At 45.3% G+C, this 23,856-nt stretch overlaps 1 protein-coding gene across 2 annotated transcripts in view; it reads left to right on the top strand.

The window, feature by feature from the left end:
* Positions 1 to 23,856, top strand: part of NID1 (nidogen 1) — a 100,644-nt gene that overhangs the window by 59,273 nt on the left and 17,515 nt on the right. Inside the window, exons 10-14 of one of the 2 annotated variants that reach the window (XM_006075499.4) lie at positions 3,139 to 3,264; positions 9,642 to 9,791; positions 11,486 to 11,608; positions 20,562 to 20,777; positions 23,155 to 23,327. In XM_006075499.4, the coding sequence (XP_006075561.2) occupies positions 3,139 to 3,264; positions 9,642 to 9,791; positions 11,486 to 11,608; positions 20,562 to 20,777; positions 23,155 to 23,327 (788 nt within the window). Of the gene's footprint in view, positions 1 to 3,138; positions 3,265 to 9,641; positions 9,792 to 11,485; positions 11,609 to 20,558; positions 20,778 to 23,154; positions 23,328 to 23,856 lie in introns of both variants that reach the window. The other variant, XM_006075498.4, reaches the window with a different exon arrangement.

Here is a 23,856-nt window from a genome sequence, read left to right as displayed (position 1 = left end):
TCCCAGTGCAGGGAGCCTGAGTTTCACCCCTGGTCAAGGAACTAAGGTGCTCACATACTGCAACTAAAGATCCCACATGCCACAGCTAAGACCCAGCACAGCCAAATAAATAAATAATTTTTAAAAAACCTTCCGGGGGAAATGAAGCTTGGAAAATTTCCCCTGGTGATTGTGTTCTGTCCCTGTGATTGAAAACTGCTGCTCTGTGCTCTGGCAGCTCAGTCTCGGCTGTGGAGCCCTGCAGTCTGCACGGGGTGTCCTCTGAGAGCTGCAGTGTAGAGGCAGTGAAGCCAGAATGAGCTTTTCCTCCCATGTTGCTGAGACAGCAGCTGGTGGATAGAGCCGGGAAGCCACACTTGCTGAATATCCCTCTACCCCAGCCCGGCTCCAGCTTCTTAAAAGGGGGCTTCGGTGGGGCTTTGTTCTGCAACCTTCCAGCAGTGCTTGGATTTGTCCCCTGGTCTGACATCTTGTAGCTCTTTTTTTCTGATTGAAGTATAGTTGACTTGCAGTATTGTGCCAGTCTCTGCTCTACAGTAAAGAACTCAGTTATACACATGTATACTTTGCCTTTTTAATATTCTTTTCCATTATGGTTTATCTCAGGATATTGAATATGGTTTCCTGTGCTAGACAGTAGGGCCTTGGTTTTTATCCATTCTAAATGTAATAGTTTGCATGTACCAAACCCAGACTCCCGGTCCATTCCTCCGACCCTGCCTCTTGGCAACCACAAGTCTGTTCTTTATGTCTATGCATCAGTTTCTGTTTTGTTGTTGTTCAGTTGTTAAGTCGTGTCCAACTCTTTGTAACCCAATGGACTGCAGCACACCGGGTTTCCCTGTCCTTCACCATCTCCCAGAGTTTGCTCAAACCCATGTCCATTGAGTCAGTGGTGCCATCGAACCATCTCATCCTCTGTCGCCCCCTTTTCCTCCTGCCCTCAATCTTTCCCAGCATCAGGGTCTTTTTCAGCGAGTCGGCTCTTCACATCAGGTGGCGAGAGTATTGGAGCGTCAGCTTCAGCATCAGTCCTTTCAATGAATATTCAGGATTGATTTCGTTTAGGATGGACTGGTTTGATCTGTTTTGTGGGTAGGTTCATTTGTGCCATAGTTTAGATTCCACATATAAGTGATATGAGATTTTTTATCTTAAGCATGTCACAGAAATGTATGTTGCAGTATGGCTTCAAAAAGCTGAATGCCATTTGGTTTGTGTTTTTGTCTGAATGTAGGTCCAACTATGGGGCTGAAGTGGCAAAAATGCTTGTGTTGTGTGACATTGTCCAATAAGCCAGCAGGACTTTTGCCTTATCAGGAAAGAGACTGGCTAGACAGGCCATTGGGGGTGGATGCATGAGCAAGATTCATGTTATGGAGTTGAGGAGGGGAGGTTGAGAGGGGAGGGGAGTTGTGTGGTCTCAGCCATTATGAAATCTTCCTCACATGCATCTCCAAGAGTTCGAAAAATGCCAGAAGTAACTACACCCTGAGAATGAGGTTGGCACAGAGGGATCTTGTGTGACTGTGTTTATTTCAAATCATCAGTGGGCAGGTAACCAAGATGATGACAGATCAGCTTGACTTTTTGTCTGGGCCAACCAGCCTTTCTGTAGTGGTAACTACAGACTGGCCTCCCAATGCCATGGCCGTCCAAGGTCTGTGTTCCTAGAAATGGAACAGCCTCATGCTGGTGGTATAGGTATTATAGAGAGAATGTTGTCCAGATATTGACCAGTAAGAACGGTAATGGACTTCCCAGGTGGCTCAGTGGTAAGGAACCCGCCTGCCAATGCAGGAGACAGAAGAGACGCAGCTTCCATTCCTGAGTCAGGAAGATCCCTGGAGAAGGAAATGGCAACCCACTCCAGTGTTCTTGCCTGGAGAATCCCAGGGACGGGGGAGCCTGGTGGGCTGCTGTCTATGGGGTCACACAGAGTCGGACACGACTGAAGCGACTTAGCAGCAGCAGCAGCAGCAGCAGGCACATTTCTTTTATTTTTTATTTTTTTTTTCTTTTTTTGGCCATACCACATGACATGAGAAATCTTAGTTTTCCAACCAGGGATCAAACCCATGCCCCTGCACTGGAAGCATGAAGTCTTAACCACTGGACCACTAGGCAAGTCCCAATAGGTACATTTCCTGAGCAGGTTAGGCTTGCATCTATTTTCTGTAATCTTCAGAAGGACTTCTCAAGATGAATAGTAGTGTATGTACTTACTAACAGGGAAACTGAGGCAGAGTAGTTTGGCAGCTTCTCCAGGACCACACAAGCTAGTCACCAAAGGAGGCAGGATTTGAACCTAGCTGTGTTCAGCTCCAGTATTCTTGCCTGGAGAATTCCATGGACAGAGGAGCCTGGCGGGCTACAGTCCACGGGGTCGCAGAGTCGGACACGAGTGAGCGACTAACACATGTGTATGTATGTGTGTGTTCAGCTTTGAAATGTGTATTTCTTTGTTCCCATCATACCACTCGATGACCGCAGAATTGTCCTATGAGAGAACATCACTTTTAATCTTATGAGTTAATAGTTTGCCTTTTAGTGCATTAAACTCAGGATGGTGGCACATGCGTGATCAGTCATGTCTGACTCTGGTGGGCTCATGGACTGTAGCCCACCAGACTCCTCTGTCCATGGGATTCTCCAGGCAAAAATACAAGCCTTCTTCCAGGGGATCTTCCCCACCCAAGGATTGAACCTGCATCTCTTATGTCTCCTGCACTGAAGGCTGGTTCTTTACCACTAACACCACCAGAGCATATTTAATTACAGTTTGTAACTTAGGAACCTTATTCAGAGTTGGGAGACTTGTCTGCACATCTTTCTAACACAGATGTGCCCATCTGATGTTAGTGGTCCCTGGGTCAACAGCTAACTCCAGGAAATGGAAGGTGGAAAGGGTTGGGGGGAGGTGGGAGAAGCACAGTTTTATTTATGAGGAGGGGCTTGGGATCACTATCTCCAGTTATGCACAGAAGAAAATATTTAGCGATACTTTTGGAATACTAAAAATGTGTTTTAAAATGGATCCATTTGCAGGCCAAAATGCTTTATATTTTATTATGTATAGTGATGTTGGGAGAGGTTTTTTTTTTTTAAGTCTGCATTTAAAACAAAATTTTGCTTTAGATATCGACGAATGTTCAGAGCAGCCCTCAGTGTGTGGCAATCACGCAATCTGCAATAACCACCCAGGAACCTTCCGCTGTGAATGTGTGGAGGGCTACCAGTTTTCAGAGGCGGGAACATGTGTGGGTAAGTTCTGTGGGTGACTTTTGTTTACGTTCTTTTACCATATTCTTTTCTATTATAGTTTATCCCAGGATATTGAGTACAGCTCCCTGCATTACCCAGTAGGACCTTGCTGTTTATTCTCTACATAAGAGTTTGGATCTGCTAACCCCAAAGTCCCAATCCTTCCCTTTCCCACCTCCCTTCCCCAGGCAACCACCAGTCTGTTCTTTATGTCTGTGAGTAGGTGACTTTTCAAAACGAGTGTTCATAGGATGTATGTCAGTGCCTGTGTGAATGGTATTGCCTCAGTAATTAGCCTGGCGGAGATGGAAGATTCCTGGTTTTGTTGTTGGGAAGGGCCATTTACAAAGGTGAATCAGTCTCTGCTCCTTTCTTCTGACTACCTGGAGAGTCACATACAAGGCATAAGCAGTATTATTTGTCTGCACTAGTAATACCATTCTCTTCTCATAAAACTCCTTTTAATTCTTTCCATTATTCTTTAAATAGCTACTCAAACAATTAGACATGTTTCTCCTTATAATCAGTGGCCTTGGGATTCATGTGGAGGGAACACCTTATAGGTATTTGTGTCATTATCTGCCTTTGATTAAATTCTTCGTGGTTGCATCTAAAACTCATTTGGGGCCTTTCTGTTTGTGGATTTCCATTTTACAAACCACAAGTACTAGCATAACTTCATAGCCTATCAAAGTTAGAAGTTAAGGGGACTTCCTTGGCGGGAGATTAAGTGCTTAAGATTGCATCTGCCAAGGCAGAGGCCCTGGGTTCAATCCCTGACTGGGGAACTAACATCCCACGTGGTGGTGATGATGGGCCGACTACAAACAGCCAGACTGTTTAAATTTCGCCCCCTTTACCCACTGCTGCACTTTGACCTGTAGTTTCCAAGACTTTCAGGTTCAAAGATTCTTGGCTATTTCCAGGTCTGGAGGGCAGCATGCTGAAGGGGGCATCTGAGCTCAACATTTATTCCCAATTTAAAACATATTTCTCTTTCACTGCATCAAGGAACCATCTCTTTTCCCCTTCCTTGCTGTTTACTAAACCCTAGCAGGCTTTGTGTTTGCTCTGTCTTGAAACTCATGAGGCTGCCAAGGTCCCAGGGTGAGGTGGTGTCTTGAGGGTGGAGGGAACAGGCCGTTCTCATATTTTGAGTATGACCCAAACATCTGTGTACTGAGATACAGCCAGGCCCCTTTGCACAGAGCTGAGATTTCAGCTCTGCTAAAGTTACCTCTATCTTTTTTTTCCCATTGAGAACAACAATTTCTTTTAATTTGGCCTGACTTCTTTCTCTGCTCTTTTCAATGAAGGAGATTCAAAGGTCTATTTTTGTGGCAGTACCATTTATATTACATTTCGGCTCAAACTTGGGTGGCAGATCCTTTAACCCTTGGGTGGTGACATGAACAATGCTGGGACAGACATGTGTGAGGCATGATGTCCTGGGTTTCTGTTTCCAGCTTTTCCTGGCATCCAACCTCATGGAAGGGCTAGAGTGGGGTGTAACACAGGTGGTAAGCAAATGTCTACTCCTAGGCTTTTGATTTTGAGGAGGACACTTAACTTCTCTGTCACCTGTAAAATGAGGTGATTAGACTGGACCATGGGCTTCCTGTGTCCCAAGGAGCCCTTAGAGATGCCCCAGGATCTGCCAATTGGGACACAAGTAAGCCATGGACAGACTATTTCATTTTCCTATTTATGAAATTTCGAGTAACATTTTGTTTGAGTAATGGATCCCATTGCTCAGAAACAAGCATTAAAACCATTTGAAGATCATCGAGTCCAAGTGCTTCTCCCCCTGTCAGCAGCCCCTGTGCAATTCCATTTTACTTGGCCTTTTGTCGCTTTTAATTGGCTCCTTGAGACTTAACCACACAGAGCGATGGCTCACTGGATAAAACCAAGTCTGCCTGAAAGCAAAAAACATACTCTGGCTCATCATTGGATAATTTAGTGGTCAGTTTCACTCTCCCGGAATTCCTTGTTCAAATTGGATCCTGGGAACTGGTGGTCCAGTGGTTAAAAGACTCCCTGCTTCCACTGCAGGGGGCACCGTTACAACCCCTGGTTGGAGGAGTAAGGTACCTCAAGCCTCGCAGCTTGGCTGCCCCCCAAATAATAATAAAATAAATAGAAGCATAGATGAAGGTGATGGCTGAGCAGGACCCATCCATCTAGGCTGTAGCGAGGTCCTTCCCTGTTATGACGGGCGGGGCGAAATGATGCAGGAGCAAACACAACCTGTGAAGTGATCACTCACATACTTTAAATGACAAATGTTTAATGCAGGAGGACTGAGACTCCTTTGCTGGTTATTCTGTCTGAATACATTTTTTCTACCTTTTTTTGACCCCAATTCTCCAAGAGTGTCCTTTTCACATTTTGTGAGCTGAAGGAACTGGTCAAGAGAGGACCCTGGAGGAAAGAAGAATGTTAGAAACGATGGGAAGTGAGACGACGAGAGGGGTTCAAGGAAACAGAGTGTGGCCTTGGGTTGGTTCCGTGTAATCTGGTTTTCTGTTTTCCAGGCAGAAATTTGGACCACTTTAGCAATTTAAACGGAGAAGGCAATGGCACCCCACTCCAGTACTCTTGCCTGGAAAATCCCATGAATGGAGGAGCCTGGAAGGCTGCAGTCCATGGGGTCACTGAGGGTCGGACTCGACTGAGCGACTTCACTTTCACTTTCATGCATTGGGGAAGGAAATGGCAACCCACTCCAATATGCTTGCCTGGAGAATCCCAGGGACGGTGGAGCCTGGTGGGCTGCCGTCTATGGGGTCACACAGAGTCTGACACGACTGAAGTGACTTAGCAGCAGCAGCAGCAATTTAAAATCTAGTAACCCTCTAGCCCATAGGAGTTGCTTCAGTGATCCCTGTTCCATCCCATGGGAGTTAGTTAACATTTCAACTTCAGGAGTTTAAGCTGCTAAGTCCACAGGCTGGGCCTTCATCCACCAATACGGTACTTTGCTAACTGCTCATGGACCCAGACCTTTGAAGAGCATCCTCTTCTTTACCTGTCCTCTGGTAGTGTTAAGAACTTTCTCTCCTGAAGCCCTTGAGGCAGGATAAACTGGAATTAATCTTAGGAAGACTCAGTGAGGAAAAAGATGAGGAGTTCTCTTGTATCCAGTATAATCTAAACATTGAGGGCCTCCTTGGAGGGAAGGAAAGGTTGTATTATGACATTGTGATGGCCACGACTCTGACCTGGGCCTTAGAACTATAAAACCAGAAGTTAAAGTACCTTATGAACCCCAGAGTATCTGAACCAGCCGTCAGAAATCACCTCCTAGACCTCAGCCCTTGACTTTTTTTTAGGCTTAAATTATTGTTATTATGGATAATTTCAAACATATACAGAAGTAGAGAGAAAAACATAGTGAATCCTGGTGTACCTATTATTCAATTTCCGTATTATAAAGCATTTTGTTCAGTTCAGTTCAGTTTAGTCGCTCAGTCATGTCCGACTCTTGGCGACCCCATGAATCGCAGCACGCCAGGCCTCCCTGTCCATCACCATCTTCCGGAGTTCACTCAAACTAACATCCATTGAGTCAGTGATGCCATCCAGCCATCTCATCCTCTGTCGTCCCCTTCTCCTCCTGCCCCCAATCCCTCCCAGCATCATAGTCTTTTCCAATGAGTCAACTCTTCGTATGAGGTGGCCCAAGTACTGGAGTTTCAGTTATAGCATCATTCCTTCCAAAGAAATCCCAGGGCCGATCTCCTTCAGAATGGACTGGTTGGATCTCCTTGCAGTCCAAGGGACTCTCAAGAGTCTTCTCCAACACCACAGTTCAAAAGCATCAATTCTTCAGCGCTCAGCCTTCTTCACAGTCCAACTCTCACATCCATACATGACCACTGGAAAAACCATAGCCTTGACTAGACGAACCTTTGTTGGCAAAGTAATGTCTCTGCTTTTGAATATGCTATCTAGGTTGGTCATAACTTTCCTTCCAAGGAGTAAGCGTCTTTTAATTTCATGGCTGCAGTCACCATCTGCAGGGATTTTGGAGCCCCCAAAAATAAAGTCTGACACTGTTTCCCCATCTATTTGCCATGAAATGATGGGACCAGATGCCATGATCTTCGTTTTCTGAATGTTGAGCTTTAAGCCAACTTTTTCACTCTCCTCTTTCACTTTCCTCAAGAGGCTTTTTAGTTCTTCTTCACTTTCTGCCATAAGGGTGGTGTCATCTGCATATCTGAGGTTACTGATATTTCTCCCGGCAGTCTTGATTCCAGCTTGTGCTTCTTCCAGCCCAGCATTTCTCATGATGTACTCTGCATGTAAGTTAAATAAGCAGGGTGACAATATACAGCCTTGATGTACTCCTTTTCCTATTTGGAACCAGTCTGTTGTTCCATGTCCAGTTCTAACTGTTGCTTCCTGACCTGCATATAGGTTTCTCAAGAGGCAGGTCAGATGGTCTGGTATTCCCATCTCTTTCAGAATTGTCCACAGTTTATTGTGATCCACACAGTCAAAGGCTTTGGCATAGTCCATAAAGCAGAAATAGATGTTTTTCTGGAACTCTCTTGCTTTTTTGATGATCCAGCAGATGTTGGCAATTTGATCTCTGGTTCCTCTGCCTTGTCTAAAACCAGCTTGAACATCAGGAAGTTCACGGTTCACATATAGCTGAAGCCTGGCTTGGAGAATTTTGAGCATTTCTTTACTAGTGTGTGAGATGAGTGCAATTGTGTGGTAATTTGAGCATTCTTTGGCATTGCCTTTCTTTGGGATTGGAATGAAAACTGACCTTTTCCAGTCTTGTGGCCACTGCTGAGTTTTCCAAATTTGCTGGCATATTGAGTGCAGCACTTTAACAGCATCATCTTTCAGGATTTGGAATAGCTCAACTGGAATTCCATCACCTCTACTAGCTTTGTTCATAGTGATGCTTTCTAAGTCCCACTTGACTTCACATTCCAGAATGTCTGGCTCTAGGTGAGTGATCACACCATCGCGATTATCTTGGTCGTGAAGATCTTTTCCGTCCCTATTACTACTACTGCTACTGCTGGGGAGGCTGGTAATATTTTGCTGGTATATTTCAGTCTTTAAAGAAAACCCCAAATATCCTGTCATCTAACTAGAGTTACTAGTTTTTTATGCACATTATATGCATAATATATATCTGACATATAAGGGCAAATTTTTTTTATACAAATACAAAGCTGTTACCGTACCTAACAAAATGAACAATATCTTAACATGATTGAATACCCAGTCCATATTCAAGTTTCCTTGATTATTTCAAGCATTTTTTAGAGTTAGTTCATCTCAACCCTTGACTGTCATCTTGAGGCAAGAGTACAAGCTGGAGTCTGATTGTCTAGCCTCTGTGTCACATGCCTGCTTCCTGAGTCCTCATCCTAGGAGTCTTGTTATCAGGACCCTTTAGAAAATAATAAACCCATCTCCTGGACCTGTCTGTGCTTGGAAAGCTGGAAGTCAATCCTATTCTACAGAGGAAGAAAGTGCAACTCTGGAAAGTTAGTAGGATTTATCCAAAGTCACATAGTGGACTTATAGGCACCTGGTTGAAACCCAGGGCTTCCCTCCCCAGAGCCCTGCAGTCATTCCACTCTCCCTGTCTCACTTCCTGGGAGTTGATTTCTCCTTCCTTGGTGGGAAATGGGTGACTTTGACTTTGGCATTCATAATAAATATTCCTCCCACCTTGTGAGCCAAGGGCTTCCCAGGTGGCTCATTTGTGAAGAACCCACCTGCCAATGCAGGAGACATAAGAGACACAGGTTCGATCCCTGGGTCAGGAAGATCCCCTGGAGGAGGGCATGGCTACCCACTCCAGTATTCTTGCTTGAAGAATCCCATGGACAGAGGAGCCTGGTGGGCTACAGTCCACGGGGTCACAAAGAGTCGGGCGTGACTGAAGTGACTTCACGCACGCACAGTGAGCCAAAGTCAAAAATACTGCGTGGAAGTCTCAGATCCTCAGGCCCAAACACTCCACCAACAGAGTTACACAGAAAGTGTGTCTGCCTGCAGCGGTCCACCTCCACATCCGGATGAAGCGGGAATCGGGTTCCGGGCACTGGGTGTGGAGAGTGGCCTGAGACAGAGCCCTGGGTTGAAGTTGAGGTCGGAAGCCAGGCTGTATGACCCACTGGGGGATCAGTCTGTGCACACTTAGCAGAGGTGGGATCCAGGGGAGGAAACAAAGGAGAGCAGGGACAGCTCCCCGCTGTGAGCGGGGATGAGTCTGAAGGGACGTCCAGGAGTCTGGGTGCCAGGCACAGTCTCCAGCTCATTGGACTACACTGCTTGGAAGGCCTGGGGACCGCTTAGGGGACTCACCTAAACATTGTGTGTTAACTTTCTGTCTGAAGCTACCGTGGGCCTGCGCCCCGTCAACCACTGCGAGACTGGCCTTCACGACTGTGACATCCCCCAGCGGGCCCGGTGCATCTACATGGGCGGCTCCTCCTACACCTGCTCCTGCCTCCCAGGCTTCTCTGGGGATGGCCGGGCCTGCCAAGGTGCGTGGTTGCTCTGACTTTCCTCTCTGTGAGACCTGAAACAATTCCCCAGGTGGTGCTTATCATATGCTAGTTACTCACCTACCTCTGAATCCAAGAGAATTATTCTCTCTAGGAAATAGCAACCCACTCCAGTATTCTTGCCTGGGAGATCCCATGGCCAGAGGACCCTGGCAGGCTACAGTCCATGGGGTCACAAACACAACTTAGCAACTAAACAACAACAAAATCTCTCAACTCTATTGAGTAAACAGGCTGCATTTTGTGTCTCAAAATGCAGTTAGGTAGTTTGAATTATCCGTTTTGTTTGGGGAGCTGTGTCTTGTTGGAGAAGACACCCGTTCTCCATGAACTATTTTGTTCCATGTAACTTGCTTATTCAGGCATAATTAAACGCCTGCTGTCTGCTAGGGACTAAGGAGATTGTTTGTCTTTCATGAAAAGACTAACAATTGAAACATGTAAAATATCATGTATGAAATGAGTTGCCAGTCCAGGTTCGATGCACGATACTGGATGCTTGGGGCTGGTGCACTGGGACGACCCAGAGGGATGGAATGGGGAGGGAGGAGGGAGGAGGGTTCAGGATGGGGAACACATGTAAACCTGTGGCGGATTCATTTTGATATTTGGCAAATCTAATACAGTTATGTAAAGTTTAAAAATAAAATAAAATTAAAAAAAAAAAAAAAAAAAAAAAAAAAAAGACTAACAATGCTTACACACATGTAACTTAAAGTCCAGCCTTTTATTTACTAATTTACAATTGTTCCGGAGAAGGCAATGGCACCCCACTCCAGTACTCTTGCCTGGAAAATCCCATGGATGGAGGAGCCTGGAAGGGTCAGACACGACTGAGTGACTTCACTTTCACTTTTCACATTCATGCATTGGAGAAGGAAATGGCAACCCACTCCAGTGTTCTTGCCTGGAGAATCCCAGGGACAGGGGAGCCTGGTGGGCTGCCGTCTATGGGGTCGCACAGAGTCGGACACGACTGAAGCGACTTAGCAGCAGCAGCAGCAGCAGCATACAGTTGTTCATCTGGCCTCCTCTAATTTTGTGCTTCCCCAAAAATTAAGTCCCCTTTTTGACTGCAGAGGCAGAGAATAAATGACTCCATAAAATTCTCTCAGATCTCAGATCAGCCGATCGCTGGTGGCCAGCATGCTGTTCAAGATAATTTGAAATAAGATAACTCTGAACAAAGTTTCCTGGTCCCTTGGTTTGCAAAATTACTTAACATTATACCCTAGAGTATTTCTGGAAAGTCCAAGCCTTTCTAAGAGATCATGATTTCTGAAATACTTTCTCTTTGTTACTGAGAATATGAATTTTCTCTGGTCTCTGAGATTTTTCTGTCAATCAGTTAATCATCTGTCTCCCAACTCTTAGACATTTTTGAAGCTCTCATTTATAAGAAAGAAATAACGAAAAAAAAATCCTTTCATTTTTTTCCTTTTGTATGCTTGATTTTTCATGAAAACATCAAAGTGAAATGCATTTGTAAATGCACTAGATAGAAATCGATGAATCAGTGTTTTTATAATTAATGTTTAGTGAGTTCTTAAATTGTGGTTCCCAGATCAGAAATTGGGTCCCTAAAAATGGAGAGCGAGTGGCTTATATTATTGTGTAAACTAGGAATTCTGGAAGAAATCTCACTCTCCCTGGGCTTGGTGGCTGTCTTGCAGATGTGGATGAATGCCAGCCAAGCCGATGCCACCCTGATGCTTTCTGCTACAACACGCCAGGGTCCTTCACGTGCCGCTGCAAATCTGGTTACCAAGGAGACGGCTTCCATTGTGTGCCTGGAGGTGAGGTGTTGGGGTGTTTGGAGTAGATAGGTCATTGCTGTCTGTATCCATGAGTATGGAGCTCTGAGAGAGAAGACAAGGTGGGTATGTGGGAGGCATGTGGAGAGCTGAGGGGGGTGATCAGAGCACAGCTGTGGTATTGAGCAGTACAGTTGTGTACTGCACAATTCCAAGGGTACCACACCTAGATCAGAGGAGCAAGAACGGATCTGTATTATTCAGGGTTCTCCAGAGAAGTAGATCTAATGAACGTGTGTGTGAGTGTGTGTAGAGAAAGAGAGAGAGAGAAATGTATTTATTTACATATAAAGAGATTTATTAGAAGGAATTGACCCACACACAGTTATAGAGGTCCGTTAGTTGCAAGGACTGTAGTCAGCAGGCTGGAGACCCAGGAATAGCCAGTGTTTCTGTTCAAGTCCAAAGACAACAAAAAGCTCATGCTCCATTCATAGGTCATCAAGAAGGGAGAATTCTTTTTTACTTGAGGACAGGTCCACATTTGTGTTCAATTCTGGCCTTCAACTGATTGGATGAGGCCCACCCACGTAAGGGAGGGCTCTCTGCTTTACCTATTTTATGGAGTGAAAGGTTAGTCTCAGGCAAAAACACCCTCACAGAAACCACCCAGAATAATGTTTGACCAAATATCTGGGCATTCTGTGGCCCAATCGAGTTGACACCTAGAATTAACCATTGCAGGTTCTGAAGAGTCATGGGGAGCAGAGCTGGGGTGGGGGTGAGGAAGGTGAAGGCCCACCAGTTATGGGAAGAGGCAGACTGAGGACTCTTCAGAATTGTCTGTATTACCTATTATACCTGGACTGTGGAGCTTCTAGAGTTGCCTACTGAGCTGAGACTTCTGTGATAATCTCGTTAGACCATAGGACAATGATGGCCCTAGTTTGTACCTGGAATGATCCTGGATCTCAGCAAACACTTTTGAATGAATACATATCATTGGCTGCCTTTTGTATGGCGCCTACTGTGTGCTGGGTACTTTATCTCCCGTTTCATGTAATGTTCCTAATCATCTCTTTAAAGCAAGTAGTATTACTATTTCTATTTATATAAAGGACGCTAAAACATAAAGAAATAAAAGCACAGTCAAGATCCCAGAGGTCGTAAGTGCCAGAACTAAGACTCAAACTAAGACTAAACTCTGCCCAATGGACTCTAACCTGCATTCAGTTCCCCAAATCACGTGGTAACCTGTCATGAGATTAAGGATGCATTTGACGCCTCTGACTGGAGTTAACCAGTTGTGCTGGTATTTACTTGAATTGTTGCTACTGTTGTTGGTCAAGTATATTTATCAATGTTTCAATAAGAAATACATGGAACTTTCCATATAACCACTTTTTTGAGTGATTAAGAACTGTTTCAATATCTGTCTCCTCCACTAGCCTTGAGTGCTTTGAGCATAGGTGCCTGTGCATTTTATTTTCCTGTTTCCAGTGTCCAGCAGAATTACGTGGTCCATGGTAGGGCTCGTGGTTCTTTATAGTTATCAAGGAAATAAGTGACTACATTAGTTTCCATTCCTACTGTGGTATATACAAGTATTTATTTATTCATACTCTCAGCAGGACTGGTGTGACTGGTTTTTTGAATAGTTGAGGATCTAAAATGAGAAAAATATTAAATTAAGTTTAAATTTTGATGCATAATACGACATATTGCTGGTCTAAATTGTTTTCTTCTGGTTAGGACAGAGGTCCGTAAACTATGACTCACAGGTCAAATCTGGCCCACTGCCTGTGTTTTGAAAATAAAGTTTTATTGGAACACGCAGGCTCTTTAGTTTAGGAATAGTGTACAACTGCTTTCATTCCATAAAGGCAGAGGTCAGTAGTTGCGGCAGAGCCTTCGAGGCCCGCAAAGCCTGAAATATTTCCTACGTGGCCCTTGACGGAAAAAATTTACCAACCCCCAGCCTAGATGAACCCAGGCAGCATCAACCTTTTGTGCCTGAAATTAATTAAGACATTCCAGCAACTATTAAAAATGACTAAGTCATTATTTCCTTAGGCTTCCTTCACATCTTTCCAGTTCAAAAGGAAGCAGATGTTTCATTTTTTTATTTTTGCTTTTTTAACCCAACTCCTTGCCCCCCTTGGCTCTGTTGACTACACAGAAACAAATCCAGACCTGTAGCCTGGGATACAAAAGCGGGATAAAACCAATCAGAGTTCTTTGCTAGGATTATTTTGGTATTTAATCCTGTTTTCTTAAGAAATTCATCATCTATTTATATGCTCGAGAGAGAATGTACTTTAGAAATATACATGTCTCCATCAAGTATTATTGATAAGAGAAAAGAAATCTAAGAGACTACCAACAGGAGAAATGGACAAATGAGTTTGGGTACAATTCATACCATGAAATAATATATAGCAGTAGTTGAAATGAGTGAACTAAAGGGAATTCCCTAGTGGTCCAGGGGTTAGGACTGTGCACTTTGACTGCCATGGACCTGGGTTCAGTCCCTGCTCAGGGAACTAGGATCCCGCAAGCCATACAGTGTGGCCCCCAAAATTAATTAATTAAATGAATGAACTAGAGTTAATGAATAAATCTCAACAGTCTATTGGGCAAAAAATGTAGTCATAGAAAGCTCTCACTTTTTGAGATGGCCCACACTCTGTGTCTCTCTCTCTCGATGAATTTACTTCTTACCTATTAAAAAAATAGTCACAAAAGAATATAGGCAGTGTGCTTATATTTATATAAAATAAAGTCTATATGAAAAGAAACCTGCATATGTATATACATATGCAATAAAATGATAAACTGCACACATGAGAATGAGAAACCAAAACCTCAGGATAAAGGTAACTTCTATGATAGGAGAGGAAACGGGTTAGGGAGCCTTGCTGCATTTGTATTTCTAATGTATTTCCAGTTGGAATAGGAACACTGAGGTTTTCATCGTGTTTTTTAAAATTTTATAAGACTACCTAATGAAATATTGACAAATGAATACCTAATGAAATATTGACAAAAAAATTAAGTATAGTATCATTCAAACTCCTATTGCCAAATGTAATGAAGTGTAGGGATTAGACATTCAGCATTTTTTGACACCTACTCTATACAGAGGGGATTGATTTTTAAATAAAAAACTAGCTTTAGAGGTTAGTCAGTTAAGGTCATGGCTATTGCAGAATCAACCAACGATAAGCAAAACAGAAAAAAATGATGACTTGTTCTCTGCTGTCCTTCTGCACGCTTTGCCCAAAATGCGTGTGTGGATTGTGAAATCAGCTTAGTGGGCTGTTATTACCATTTTCATTTGAACAGAATGGAATGAAATAGAAACCAATAATCAAGAAAATAGAGTATGCAGAGTATGTGCAGTAGGAATAAGTCTTGTCTCATGAAATGATAGTTGTATATCCTTGTCTAGTGCATGACTGAGTTGTGTGCACATGTGTTTATGTGTAAATGTGTGTATGTGTATATGTCCTGAATTGCAGAGTGGAATGCATTTCTATGGATCATGGTCAGGAAGTTTGAAAACTGCCATATTAGTTATCTATGTCTCTGAAACAAATTATCCCCCAGAGTTAGCAGCTTAAAATAGTACATGTATATTACCTCACAGTTTCTGTGCGTCTAGGATTTAGGAGCATAGCTTGTTTTTCTATCTGTAGTTCCCTCTGACATCCCTTTTTTTATCCTTCATCTATTGAAGGACCTCCTGCCATTCTCTTTGTCCTCAGTTTGAGAAAAGTCACCCCAGACTCCCTGCTGTTCCCCAGATTAGTATATCCCAAACGCTTCCTCCCTCAAGCAAATAAAGAGATGAGTAAAGAGAGGAAAGAATAAAGATGAGTAAAGAGAGTAGATGAGTAAAGACTAAGGAGAATCTTGCCTCAGTTGTCATTTTATCAACCAGCAGCCAGGACGGGGTATGTGTCTTTACCATCCCAAACCTGCCCCACCCATAGTGGGACCCTCCCGATGCGGGCCTGGAGGGGCCGCTGTGGGCCAGGCTGAGAAGCCATTCCCAGGAACACAGTGATAGCATAAGCACAGCCTCCATAAACACACTTGAAGTTCTGTTTCCTGTGGCACCATTGAGGTCTCCCCCCACTGTTATGTAAGTTCAAGATAGAGCACGTCACAGTTCCACTGGAAATTCTAGATCACTGGAGATTTCGTGTATTGGCTCACACAGTCCTGTCAGCCACAGAAAAGAGAGGTACCCCCATTCCCTTAAAAGTTTGGTTTTGTTGACAGTATACAGAACACCAGGCGTGTTTTCTGACTGGAAAGGCAACACCAAATATAGATGCTGACAGAAGGAAAACAAGTTTGTGGGCCATAGATAATTTCGGTGAGTGTGTTAAGCTAATGTGTGTGTGTGTGTGTGAGAGAGAGAGAGAGAGAGAGAGAGAGAGACCACGGACAGGCCGTCCTGAGCACGGGGCATGTGTGTGCAGAGGGCCCGGGGCTGGGCTGGGGATCCAGAGACCTGGATTCTAGCTTGAGCTAAAGCATTTGCTAGTGCTGTGGCCTGGGGGAGCCGATCCAAACTTCAGTTCTCTCATTTGACGTAAAAGCCATAGTTGCCTGTTGCACAGGATTATATTGAGAATTAAGTGAACCCTGTGTGAACAGAGACAGCTGGTACAGAAACTAAAGCCCTGTACAAACGTAAGATACTGAGGACGTAAGCAAGCCCTACCCCTAAGAGTGAGCGGGACCAACATTTTTATTATCAACCGGATGGCTTATTTTGTATCTTTGTTTGGTTATTCCTACATCAAATACTTTTTGTTTGTTTTTCTTTAACTGAGGTATACTGAAGGATAGGGAAGCCTGGTGTGCTGCAGTCCATGGGGTCACAAAGAGCTGGACACGACTGAGGGACTGAACAAAAACAGTTGATTTACAGTGTTGTGCTAATCTCTGCTGTACAGTGAGGTGGCTCAGTTTCACACATATGGACATTCTTTTTTTTTATATTCTTTACCATTCTGATTTATCACAGAATATTGAATGTAGCTCGCTATGCTGTACAGTAGGACCTTGTTTTTGGTTTTTCTATTAGCCTTTGGAACAAACGAGCAGACCCAGTTGCCCCTTGCCAGGCTCAACACACACTTTTCTGGCGGGCTTACTGCTTCTAATCAAGGGGGCGGCCACATCCAGCAGGCTGACGTGAGAACTGGCAGTGCAGACAAAGGCACTTGAAACACTCACTGGCAGCACACCCCGAATGGCGCTGCGAAGGCCTGGTGAGGATACAGTCACAGATGAACATGGAGTGCAGGGCTTAAAATTCCAGCCGTGCACATTGTCTCAGCACATTCCACTCTTGTCTCATATAATACCAGGGGATTAGTTACTCCTGACATCACTGGTTGACCGGCATTGCTGACAAGAGCAGAAGTGGTGGAACTGAGGAACAAAACATTTTTCAGATGTAAAATTCTATGTAATATGTAATATATTATTATCTGTTCTATTATTACTATATATATGGTATTAACATGGTAATATATTAATACATGAGTATTTATATGAGGTTTCTCCCTAATGTAACTAGCAATGTCCTAGAGCCAGGGTTGAAATCTACATCCCCCCCAGGCCAAATGTGGCCCACCATTTGTGTCTGTTAATAAAGTTTTATTGAAACACACATTCATTTATGTATTAAACTTGGATTCTTTCATGCCACATCCATAGAATTGAATTGTGACAGAGATCATATGGGCCACAAAACCCAAATATTTACTCTCTGCTCCTTAGCAGAAAAAGTCAGTAGAGCCCTGCCCTGGATTGTATAACCACAGTCTTCCAATAAAGATTAAAATAAAAAAGGACTCCACCACACCTTTGCTCTCCAAGCCCTACAGAGAGGATATTTTGGGAATTCCCTGATGGTCCAATGGCTAGGACTGCATAGTCTCACTGCCAAGGACTCGGGTTTGATCCCTGGTTGGGGAACTAAGATTCTGCAAGCCATGTGGTGCAGCCAAGAAAAAAAAGGAAAGGATGTCTTGTGTATCTTTTGTGTCATAGGCCCTCCTGTCAAGCAATGACTCACTGGATTGTCACTCTGTGTTTGCTTGTTCCCTTCCCTCCAGACTATGAGCTCCTTGAGGGCAGAACATGGGAGTTATTCCCATGTGCATCCCGACTCCAGCCCAGGAAGTGCTTCCCAAGTCAAGGCTAAGGGGATGCAGTCACTCACTGTCTTCTCAGAGCCTAAAATCTGCTCAGGGAGACAGACAGGGAGCACCCTCTGAGTCTCAGCATCAGAGTGATGATAACCCAGAGCACCCTGGGAACTCTTGGAGGGCCTGAGAAGCCTTCCTGGAGGGAGCACATGCCTGAGCTGATTCTTAAAGGATTCACTGAGGAGGAGGAGGGGGAGTCACACAATAAATGGATGAATGGGGGAATGGAAAGGCCTGCAAAAGAAGGGCAGCTGCCATGGTTCGGTTTGGCTGAAGTGTGGCTCTTGGCTGTGCCTGGGTATCTCTACATGGAGGATGCTGCACAGGCCATGGCGACGCTGACCTGTCTGCGTCTGTCTGATGCTATCGTGGCTAAGCTCTAGTCAGTGTGGAAGTGGCTTTTGTTGGTGGTGTTCAGTTGCTTAGTCATGTCTGACTCTTTGTGACCCCATGGACTGCAGCACACCAGGCTCCTCTGTCCTTCACTATCTCTTGGAGTTTGCTAAAATTCATGTCCATTGAGTCAGTGATGCCATGCAACCATCTCATTCTCTGGTGCCCCCATCTCCTTTTGCCTTCAGTCTTTCCCAGCATCAGGGTCTTTTCCAATGAACTGGCTCTTCATATCAGGTGGCCAAATTATTGGAGCTTCAGCTCAGCATCAGTTCTTCCAATGAATGTTCAGGGTTGATTTCCTTTAGGATTGACTGGTTTGATCTCCTTGCTGTCCAGGGGATTCTCAAGAGTCTTCTCCAACACCACAGTTCAAAAGCATCAGTTCTTTGGCACTCAGCCTTCTTTATGGTCCAACTCTCATATTCATACATGACTACTGGAAAAACTACAGCTTTGACTATATGGATCTTTATTGGCAAAGTGATGTCTCTGCTTTTTAATATGCTGTCTGGGTTTGTCATAGCTTTCCTTCCAAGGAGCAGGCATCTTTTAATTTCATGGCTGCAGTCACCACCCACAGTGATTTTGGAGCTCCCCAAAATAAAATCTATCACTGCTTCCACTTTTTCCCCTTCTATGCTGTGAAGTGATGGGGGTGGTGCATACTTGAGAATTGTTTATTATAGAATATAGCATCTCATCAGCAATTCCACACAGATGGAATGGTATTTCCCAGCCTCGGGATATGAGTTGCATAGTTGAAAGGCCATATTTCATGCCTAACACTAGCCCATAATTAAAAGGAAACACACATATGCTGGTAAATGTGCCCTATGGTCACCCATATCTTTGACCTGGACTCCGTGTGGGTAATCAAGAAGCTGGTGATGACAAAAAGAACACATTTAAGAAAAATTTAAAGTTTCTTAAAACAAATGTCAGTGCTGTCCGTAAAGTGATGAATAGTAAACAAAATGTGGTGTAGACATGCAGTAGAATATTATTCAGCTATGAATAGAGAATGAAGTACTGTCACATGGCCACAGTGTGGATGAACCTTGAAGACAGCCTGCTGAGTGAAAGCAGCTGGACACAGAAGGTCACACACTGTAAGATTCCATTTATGAGAACAAACCAAAATAGGTAAATCCATAGAGACAGAAGCAGACTTGTGGTTGCCAGGGGCTGGGAGGAAGGAAGAAGTGGAGACAGCTAGTTAATAGATCTGGGATTTCCTTTTGAGGTAAGGAAAATGTGCTGCTGCTAGAGGGAGGTGGTGTCACTCAGCACTGTGACCGCAGTAAATGCCCCTGAATCGTTCATTGAAAAACGGTTGATTATATATTATGTCAAGTTTGCCTCCGTTTTTCAAAACTGAAAAAAAAAATGGCCTAGAAAGGAAAAGAAAATGTAGACATACTCTTCTTGACTGTGAAGTCCACTAATTAATAATGATGTTTAAAATTTTTAATTAATAAAACATCTGGGATGAACATATAGACACTTCTATATATAAGATAATCAACAAGGGCCTACCATAGAGCACAAGGAACTCCACTCAATACACTGTAATAACCTATATGGGAAAAGAATCTGAAGAAGAGTGCGTATATGTATATGTGTAACGGAATCACTTAGCTGTATACCTGAAACTAATACAACATTGTAAATCAACTGTACTCCAATATAAAGTAAAAATTAAATTAAAAAAATTTTTAAAATAAGCTCTAAGGATATATTGCATAACATAGGGAATATAGTGGAGAAGGAAATGGCAACCCACTCCAGTGTTCTTGCCTGGAGAATCCCAGGGACGGGGGAGCCTGGTGGGCTGCCATCTATGGGGTCGCAGAGAGTCGGACACGACTGAAGTGACTTAGTAGTAGTAGTAGTAGGGAATATAGGGCTTTCGAGGTGGCTCAGTGGTAAAGAATCTGCCTGCCAAGAAGGATACTCAAGTTCGATTGCTGGGTCAGGAAGATCCCCTGGAGGAGGAAATGGCAACCCACTCCAGTATTCTTGCCTGGGAAACGCCATGGACAGAGGACCCTGTCCGGCTACAGTCCATGGTGTCACAAAGAGTCAGACACGACTGAGCGACTGAACAACAGTAGCAACAACATAGAGAATAAAATCAGTATTTTATAAGTTTAAAAGGAGTATAATCTATAAAAATTTTGAATCATTGTCATGTACCTGAAACTAATAGAATATTGTAGGCCAACATCCTTCAATAAAGGTGAACAAAAAATTTTTTTTAATTAATAAAATAAAACGGGGCAATGACCAGGCAGCTTCCCATGTTCCAAGTTGGGTGCAGGGGCTTAAACTGATGACCCTCTTTTTGCCCCTCTCTCTAACAGTAGTGGAGAAAACCCGATGCCAGCATGAGCGGGAGCACATCCTTGGGACGGCGGACTCTCCGCGGCCCCAGCCCCCTGGGCTCTTCGTCCCCGAATGTGATGAGCACGGACAGTACGTGCCCACCCAGTGCCACAGCGGCACTGGCTACTGCTGGTGTGTGGACCGCGACGGCCGAGAGGTGCAGGGGACCAGGACTAGGTCTGGGATGAGGCCACCGTGTAAGTCGGAGAGCCGCGCCGGAGACGGGACGTCCGGGCATCTGCAAGCATTGTTGGGGACCCTTGCCTGGGGCATAGCTGGCACTTTCTGCCTGCCCTGAATCCTGACCTGCTCCACTGACTCGAAGCCTGTCCCCTCCCTTCCTCTCTCCCCTCTGCAGCCCCCTTTTCCATCTCCCTATAACTCACAGCCCTCTTCACCATCTCTCTCCCCACTCACCCTCTCCCTCCTCTCACCCTTTTCTTTTCCTTTTCGGTGCAAACCTGTCTTGTGCAAATGATGGGCAGGGCCTGCTGGATAAGATTGCAGTTGATAGCAGAAAGAGTGTGTGTGTGTGCTTGGGGCTCCTCTGGGTAAACCCTGTGCTGGGCAGCCTGGCCTTTCAGTGGCTCTGTGCTGGGACATGGCAGGCATGGGAGAGACCAACCAGAGCCCCTCCTCAGCACCCTGTTACTCAGGCATGGAACTCTTATGTCACACCAGCCTCCTGCAAGGTTGTGCCTGGACCTTTAGGTATTTGATCCATTTGTAATGATGCCAGGAACCAACAGCCACAAAGGTTTCTGCCAGCTGGCTCTGCGACAATCCGTGCTGGTAGGAAGGTGTCAAGTTGGGACTGGGGCCAGGCTGTGTGGCACTGGACAGACACTTGCCTGAGTCTTGGTGTCCTTGGCTTTAACATCTCACTTGAGCAAAATAATCTCTAAGATGTTTCTCAGCTCTAAAATTCAGTCCCAGATGTAGAAAAGGCTAATTGTCACAAATTACCAAAATTGAATATAATCATTCTTGACATCTCCATTCACCAGATAGCCAATAATCATAAATTGATCCCCTACCAGATAGTTTCCCAGAGCTGCTAAGAGGCTGCTAAGAAGGGATCACTCACAAACTTCATTATCCCATCCAGCCAGCATTAACCTGGTGTGTCAGATGCCATGGTCTTGCGGGCATCTGCAGAGGGAAAGGTCCCAGTGTGGGCCCTAGAACCTCAGGGCCAGGGAAACAGAGGCAGGCTAGGGAAAGGAACCCTGAGAGAGAGGCAGACCAAGGACCACAGTGTCCCTGACTTGGGGGGTCGTGGGCTGGCCAGGGAAGGCTTTGCAGGCAATACCGCCTGACCTAAGGCTTTGACAGGACCAGAGTCACCTGCACTGGGGAAGTGGGGTTGAGGAGATCTGTGCTCCAGTGTCAGGAGCGGGTTGAGGGGCAGGAAGGAAGCCATCAGGAGTTTGTGTCCCATGCTGGGGGAGCAGAGTGGAAGTGAGGACATCAGAGGCTCTGCGCAGGGATCTGGCTTGATCCTGAGAGCAGGGGAGGGGAGCCCAGGAAGGGTTTTGAGCAGGTGCTGTTGTGACCAGGTTTCAGTTTTAGAAGAGCTGAGAGGAAGGAATGAGACCATGGCCATGGGAAGCCGGGGGCTGCTGCAGTATTTACAGTTAATCCAGGTGAGAAGTGGCGAGGGTTGACCTGCACCTCAGGGTTAGATTCTAGAGATTTAGAGATCCACCAGATTGGTTTATGTCACTGAGTGGGTATAACAGGCAAGATGGACCAGAGGAAAGAACTGAAAATGAGCTTGGCCATGACCTGGTTCCGCCCTCTCACTGCAGAGGTCCATAATGTGTCCACGTGGTGAGTGGCAGGACCAGGTTGGGGACCCAGGTTCCCCGACACCCTCTGTGTGTTCCTTACCCTCAGTCAGGGTGCATGTCCCCTCCTGGGAGGTTCTGCCAGGTGAACCAGAGCTCTGCTGGGCATGCAGCTCAGCGGGGAGGCAAGGCTGCGTCAAAGGGAGGATAAGCCTCCCCCCTCGTTTTGTCCTGGAAAGTCCAGAAGGACTGTGTTCCTGCTTGTGGGGCCTGAGACCCTCCTGCCCCCATGGGATGGGGTGAGCGGGGCAAGTCCACTCTGATGGACTTGCCTAGACTTTCAAATCCACTGGGCATGAAAATACTCAGCAGCTTGCCATGGGGGTGTGAGTTCCCTGTGGCCAGGATTTCAGGGTTTCTGCTGTTTCTTTGTTTTGGATCGCTGCTACAGCCTGGATGCCCAGCATCCAGAGCAGGGCACTCATAGCCAGGTTAGTTCCATTAAGGGAGAGGCTGAGCCAGTTTTCCCACTTGACGTTTAATATTATACTCAAGCCCCGTGTCATCTTCATCACAAATGCCCTTTGATTGGCTGTGGTCCTTCTGTTCCTTGTGCTCTCAGATATTAAGAGGCACATGTGATTGTGCGGTTTGTGGTGCCGAGAAGGTGACGTGACCAGGCGTGTGGGTGCGTGTGTATGAGTCCGTGCGTGTGCCCACACACGTGTATTTGTGCATTCCTGCTGCATTCGGGCCTTGCTCAATGCCATCTCCCGCCACCCAGGTCTGAGTACAGTGGCTCCTCCAGTTCACTATGGACCCCCGGTCCCTACCACTGTGATCCCCCTGCCTCCTGGGACCCATCTACTCTTCGCCCAGACAGGGAAGATAGAGCGCCTTCCCCTGGAGGGAAGCACCATGACCAAGTCGGAAGCCAAGACACTGCTTCACACCCCGGTGAGTGTTGGCTGATGGCACTTCAGTGACAATTTCTGCTTCCATGACCTGGAGCAACAAGCAGGGTGTGGTCAGACCAGGGACTGGGACTAGATCCCTGGACCTAGGGCCTCTTCATTCTGTGTGACCCTGGGTGTCCATCTCTAAATAAGACCACTTTATTCCTAAGTCCCCTCCCCTCCCTCCAGGAGATTCAAGGGTAGGAACAGAAACGGAATGCCTGCTAGAGACCACTTTGGAATCTGACCCCTAGTGGGGGGCATCACCTGCGCTTACTATATCTTATGTGCGAGCATCTGTCAGGTTTGATCTCACCATTCCTGCTAAATTCACAAAATGACTCATCTTTTGGCAGCAACTCAACTCAAGATCCTCATGTCTGCCTGGAGGCAGTAACCAGAGCTTTTCAAAGCTTCAAAGATGTGTTTTGTGAGCTAGGGAATTTTTGTCTGTTAGATAGAGGTTGGACACTTTGAGAAGCTGTTGTTTTATCTGGGATCCTGACCTTCTGCCAGGAAATCAAACTTAA

Source organism: Bubalus bubalis, chromosome 4 (genome assembly GCF_019923935.1).
Source record: "Bubalus bubalis isolate 160015118507 breed Murrah chromosome 4, NDDB_SH_1, whole genome shotgun sequence".
NCBI classification, from domain to species: Eukaryota; Metazoa; Chordata; class Mammalia; order Artiodactyla; family Bovidae; genus Bubalus; species Bubalus bubalis.
The sequence above is the reverse complement of the archived record's forward strand: the minus strand, read 5'-3'. Positions and strand labels throughout refer to the sequence as shown.